The 6336-nt window shown below is 53.1% G+C and overlaps 1 protein-coding gene across 1 annotated transcript in view; it reads right to left on the bottom strand.

The window, feature by feature from the left end:
* Positions 1-217: 217 nt before the first annotated feature.
* The window catches only part of LOC138641662 (KAT8 regulatory NSL complex subunit 1-like), a 68466-nt gene continuing 62347 nt past the window's right edge, over positions 218-6336 (bottom strand). Inside the window, exons 10-13 of the mRNA XM_069729233.1 lie at positions 5831-5882; positions 3127-3239; positions 2444-2702; positions 218-1280 (exon numbers count right to left, since the gene is read on the bottom strand). Coding sequence (XP_069585334.1) covers positions 969-1280; positions 2444-2702; positions 3127-3239; positions 5831-5882 — 736 coding nt within the window. The 3' untranslated portion in view covers positions 218-968. The remainder of the gene's footprint in view (positions 1281-2443; positions 2703-3126; positions 3240-5830; positions 5883-6336) is intronic.

Below are 6336 nucleotides of genomic sequence, written 5' to 3'. Positions count from 1 at the left end.
ACTGCGTTGGCATGCATTTTCAGACAAGACGCTGCATACACAGACGCAAATGTGAAACCAGCCTTATATAGGCTTCTCAGCCTGTATGAACAGTTCTCCATCAGTCAGTCCATCCTAGACTTCTGTCTATCCAGAATCTCTGGTAATCCGGCATCTACCTCGCCACATTCAGTAAAGGAATTGTCCAGACACACAAAGTAAAACATGAGAACGGGAATAATAGGATTTAGAATTTATTCTTTGTAATCTCCTCCATATATCCATATACACCCGGCCATTCTCAGACAGGAGGCGATTCTTCCCACTCATTCAGTAATTACACGTTTTTGTTCCCAGGTAGCGGGAGAGGACTCTCCGTCTGGTCGCTTCTTTATTATGTCTCTTTCTTGTCCGTTTGTGGCGCCGTGCTCCGCGGCATCGGGCACGAGAGGTGAATCTGCTTCTCCTGCTGTAACTTTACAGTGATAGAAGAACAGACGCTAGGATCTAGTGCTGGAGAGTCGCCTGCAGAACGTCGCACCGCCTGCAGGGCCTCCGGTACATGAAGTGCGCTCCTTACAGCAGGCAAGGGTCTACACCTGATTCTTATCCCCACGCACCTCTGTGAACCCCCAATTTCATAATGCCTAAAATCCAGCACTCCTCCCCTCCGCGGCAGACGTCACCTGCTCCATGTACTTACTCTGCCTTTTACACCTCACAGAACGGCAGGAAATAGTCGTCATCCGACTCTGGAGACTTTCCTGCGCTCCACGGTAAGCATGAGGCTCAGCCTGAGGTCTCTGCTGTAACCTCATCACAGGCCTTTTACTTCAGCGTGCTGCTGAGCCCAGGACCCCCCGGCCATTACTGGTGGCCCCTCTACTTCTCCGCTCGGGCCTGCAAGTCAGCCAAGCACTTGATACTGAAATAAAGTATATGGGGTTTGTATTCTCAGGTCGTACACATCTCGTGAAGAGGACAAGCTTTCATCTCTTGTTCACCGGCCTGGTGGGAAAATATTCCAGGCTTGCGATTTTTTCGCCGCTATGGGCACTAAATCGAACTACTGAAATGCTATTAGGTAGAAGGGGATCTTTGGAGGTGGGGGCGAGGTTTTCTGCAGAAGTGCCAGAGTCTATGCTGTCAGTCTGGGGGTCTGACTTGCCCCCTGTGTTACACAGGACATCTGGGTGAAGTTTGCTCTTGCCTCTGCTCGGTGTAGTCCCGGGTGAGGTTTGGAGAGTGTGATGGTCTCTGTCTGAAAGTGGAAAAGAGCGAGGGTCCCAGGGTGTGATGATCTGCAGAGGGAGAAGAAACGTGCGTCATTACGAGCCCAGGCTGACCTGTGTATAATACCCATTATCACTAGTGGACTATATGGGTCCTTAAATCTTAATGCCCATCCTCTGGAGAGGTCATCATCAGATTGAGGGTCCGGCTCCCCACAGATCAGCTGATTGTGGTAGGAGACCCCTCGCAGGGCCTGGTATTACAGCTCAGTATTGTACACTTGAATAGACCCCCAGATCTGAGCTGTATTACCAGGTGCCCCTCCACTTAAAACAGTCAGGCCCCCTGCAGTTAGCAGGGGATTTAAGAGTAAGGGTACCGTCACACTATACGATTTACCTACGATCACGACCAGTGATACGACCTGGCCGTGATCGTAGGTAAATCGTAGTGTGGTCGCTGGGGAGCTGTCACACAGACAGCTCTCCAGCGACCAACGATGCCGAGGTCCCCGGGTAACCAGGGTAAACATCGGGTTACTAAGCTCAGGACCGCGCTTAGTAACCCGATGTTTACCCTGGTTACAAGCGTAAAACTAAAAAAAAACAAACAGCACATACTTACATTCTGGTGTCCGTCAGGTCCCTTGCCGTCTGCTTCCCGCACTCACTGACTGCCGGCCGTAAAGTGAAAGCACAGCCGCTGTGCTCTGCTTTCACTTTACAGCCGGCAGTCACAGTGCGGGAAGCCGACGGCAAGGGACCTGACGGACACCAGAATGTAAGCATGTGCTGTTTTTTTTTATAGTTTTACGCTTGTAACCAGGGTAAACATCGGGTTACTAAGTGCGGCCCTGCGCTTAGTAACCCGATGTTTACCCTGGTTACAAGCGAACGCATCGCTGGATCGCATCGCTAGATCGGTGTCACACACACCGATCTAGCGATGACAGCGGGAGATCCAGCGATGAAAAAGTTCCAAACGATCTGCTACGACGTACGATTCTCAGCAGGATCCCTGATCGCTGCTGCGTGTCAGACACAGCGATATCGTAACGATATCGCTGGAACGTCACGAATCGTACCGTCGTAGCGATCGAAATGGCAGTGTGTGACGGTACCCTAAGACCACCATTAAGTGGATATTGATAGCCTGTCCCAAGACAAGACCACCCGATTCTGTAGCACCAGATAAACCACTTATGGTTAACACAAATGAAGATGAAACAAACTTGTTCTTCTTCATCCTGGACCTCGGGGGTGGAAGATCTTGTGTCTTCACTCCAGGAGAGCCCCCTGGTGCGGCTGTGGACAGCGAGGCATTGGACAGTGCTGTAAGGCTCCGGGTAGTCGGTGGCAGCAGATGACAGGGTTAGCGGGACATCATTAAGGCTGGGAAATCCAATATCCGGAGAGGCCGGCTGCTGGAAAGACCCTTGGCTGTTGGATGAAGGCTGCGGGGTCCATCGACCGTCAGATTTGTTAGAGGACCTAAGGGGAAAACCATGAGAAAGATGATATTAAGGTCTGCAAATCTTTAGGAATTAGAAAGCGTATTGAAGTATGATATGTGAGCTATTGTCCCAAAACCTCCTCCAGAAACCATGAGGTAGTGACCGAGGTACCCTCCCCCACTGATCCAAGAGTAATATGGAGCCCCCTAGATGAAGTGCAGGTACACTGCTGAGACCCCCATAACATGGCCATAGTCCTGGGCAGTTCTAGGCGTGCGGGGAAGACCACACACGTTGCATATTTAGTGATGGAAACAAATGACTGCAGAATCAGCTCCTGGGACACAGGATTATTCTGGGGCACAGGATTATTGGATCTTAAAGGGAAGATCTGTCCCGGTAACCTTTCTTCAGGACACAGATGGACCCGCACAATACAATGATTGCATTGAGTCCAGTACCTGCTCCCTCGCCTCTGTGGAATAGCCGAAGTCCATGAGTCCCAGCGGGAGCGCTCCAGATCCTCGTACGCATTGTGCCGGGTCTGGTACGTCTCGTCAGACAAGTCTTCGAGCTGCGGAGACACAGACAAGTCAATATGTAGAGAAGTCCTCTACTGACAGATAGAGGCCATAACGAGGGATAACGGACGCACCACAAGCTCCAGCACTGTAAACTGAGCGACCCGTAAGCAGAGCGACCTGTACAGCAGCATCAAACATCAGAAAAAAGAAAAAAAACTGCCCGGACTCTGCCCCGACCCAAAGATCTAAGTAGTTTCTTAGTGTACGCACTATAAGTTTTCCGACAAGCAACAGGAATTGTATTTTGCAGGATAGTACAGGGAAAAAGTTAAGAAAACTAATCAAAGTTTTGCTATTTTTTGCATTTGAAGTTTTGAGCCACTCACCAAACAGCGAAACTGGTCATATTCTGCAGAATATTACGGGAATCAGTAAAAATCCCATCCTGAGATTTTTTGGGTCCTTCACCTTTGGTTACTACCAGTTACACTGTGTGTAGGTTTATGGCGTTCACCTCGGGAATTAAATCATGTGAAGAACATACAGTTCAGGTTATGGACGGATTGTAACTTATGTCAACAGCATTGGCCCGTTTGATCACATAATACAGTGCGATACTGGTGACGCCGAGGACCCCGCTCCTGCCGCCGACCCCAGATCCTGCCGCCGGCCCCACTGGTGACGCCGAGGACCCCGCTCCTGCCGCCGACCCCAGATCCTGCCGCCGGCCCCACTGGTGACGCCGGAGGACCCCGCTCCTGCCGCCGACCCCAGATCCTGCCGCTGGCCCCACTAGTGACGCCGAGGACCCCGCTCCTGCCGCCGACCCCAGATCCTGCCGCCGGCCCCACTGGTGATGCCGAGGACCCCGCTCCTGCCGCCGACCCCAGATCCTGCCGCTGGCCCCACTGGTGACGCCGAGGCCCCTGCAGCCGGCCCCGCTGGTAACGCTGAGGACCCCGCTCCTGCCGCCGGCCCCGCTGAGGACCCCGCTCCTGCCGCCGGCCCCAGATCCTGCCGCCAGCCCCACTGGTGACGCCGGAGGACCCCGCTCCTGCTGCCGGCCCCAGATCCTGCCGCCGACCCCTGCTGGTGACGCCGGGGCCCCTGCAGCCGGCCCCGCTGGTGACGCTGAGGACTCCGCTCCTGCCGCCGGCCCCAGATCCTGCCGCTGGCCCCACTGGTGACGCCGAGGCCCCTGCAGCCGGCCCCGCTGGTGACGCTGAGGACCCCGCTCCTGCCGCCGGCCCCGCTGAGGACTCCGCTCCTGCCGCCGGCCCCAGATCCTGCCGCTGGCCCCACTGGTGACGCCGAGGTCCCTGCAGCCGGCCCCGCTGGTGACGCTGAGGACTCCGCTCCTGCCGCCGGCCCCAGATCCTGCTGCCGGCCCCACTAGTGACGCCGAGGCCCCGGCTCCTGTTGCCGACCTGACAGGTGAGGCCAGTTGAGAGCAAACATTGCAGAGGAAACTGCTGCCATCTGGTGACTGATGCAGTTTTTTTTTTTTTTTTTTGCAGCAGATCAAGAATGAGTGCGCACCTCTGAAAACAAATATTGTAGTATACAGCTCACCCAAGCAGTGCTGGTAAGGCAAAAAATAACACATGCTCCTTAAAGCAGTATGTGGTCTTAAAGACCTCCCCTAGCCATACATGAAGGGTCCACACGTTTAGGATTCTTCTCTATGGCAAATTAGCTCTACATGCCAGACTTGGTCTTTTGCAGTAATTCGTTGGCAGCTATTTGACCAAATGCCACGTAATAAAACACGGCCACTGCAGTGATGGAGCCCAAATCATTAATGGGATGAGGTGGGGAGGCAACATGTGTGCTCACAGCAGTCAGTAAGCAAAAGCCCTCGCCAGTCATCGCACATGCCCATGTGCCGACCATATACCGCAGCACCAGTCATCGCACATGCCCGTGTGCCGACCATATACCGGAGCGCCAGTCATCGCACATGCCACGGTGCCGACCACATACTGCAGCTCCAGCCATTGCACATGCCAGTGTGCTGACCATATACCGCAGCACCAGTCATCGCACATGCCCGTGTGCCGACCATATACCGCAGCACCAGTCATCGCACATGCCACGGTGCCGACCACATACTGCAGCACCAGTCATCGCACATGCCCGTGTGCCGACCATATACCGCAGCACCAGTCATCGCACATGCCCGTGTGCCGACCATATACCGGAGCGCCAGTCATCGCACATGCCACGGTGCCGACCACATACTGCAGCTCCAGCCATTGCACATGCCAGTGTGCTGACCATATACCGCAGCACCAGTCATCGCACATGCCCGTGTGCCGACCATATACCGCAGCACCAGTCATCGCACATGCCACGGTGCCGACCACATACTGCAGCGCCAGCCATTGCACATGCCAGTGTGCCGACCACATACTGCAGCGCCAGCCATTGCACATGCCAGTGTGCCGACCACATACTGCAGCTCCAGCCATTGCACATGCCAGTGTGCCGACCACATACTGCAGCGCCAGCCATCGCACATGCCAGTGTGCCGACAATATAGAGATCTTGTGACGCCACCAGATCCTTATACCCGAGGATGCTATCCACACACACACACACACACATACACATACACACAACACCTGGCAGGGACACTCACCTGAGGATCTTCTTCCAGGATGATTTGCTCTGAAGGGTCCAACTCTCTCCAGCTGAGAAAAAAAAAAAATAGATTTGACAGTCACCAAAATGTCGAAACTTTTTTCAAATATTTAATCCCCTGACAAGTCTACAAGCCTCCATGAACAGAATGAGCAGACGACTCCTTTAGTAACAAAATTGTCATCATAGTTTAACCCTTCCATAAAACAAGTCCATTTTTCCTTCCCCCTTCTTCCAAGAATCGTAAGGACTATTTTTCGATCAGCGAAGTTGGATGGTGATTTTTCTTGCAGGATGAATTGAATGAAATCATTCATTTTTACACAATGAAATAAGACCAGGATCCCCCCCCCCCCCAAGCAGTATGGAATGGTGACGTCACTTGCATCTTAAAAACCATCTGCAGAATCAAAACCTCTTCGGCCATGTTCACATATTGCATTTTTTTTGCTGTGTTATATGCAAATTTTAAGTTGCGCTTTACAGTACCAGCAACAGCTCTGA

The sequence above is a fragment of the Ranitomeya imitator genome, chromosome 6, assembly GCF_032444005.1.
Source record: "Ranitomeya imitator isolate aRanImi1 chromosome 6, aRanImi1.pri, whole genome shotgun sequence".
In the NCBI taxonomy this organism is placed as follows: Eukaryota; Metazoa; Chordata; class Amphibia; order Anura; family Dendrobatidae; genus Ranitomeya; species Ranitomeya imitator.
Note: the sequence above shows the minus strand (reverse complement) of the source record. Positions and strands in the feature narration are given on the sequence as shown.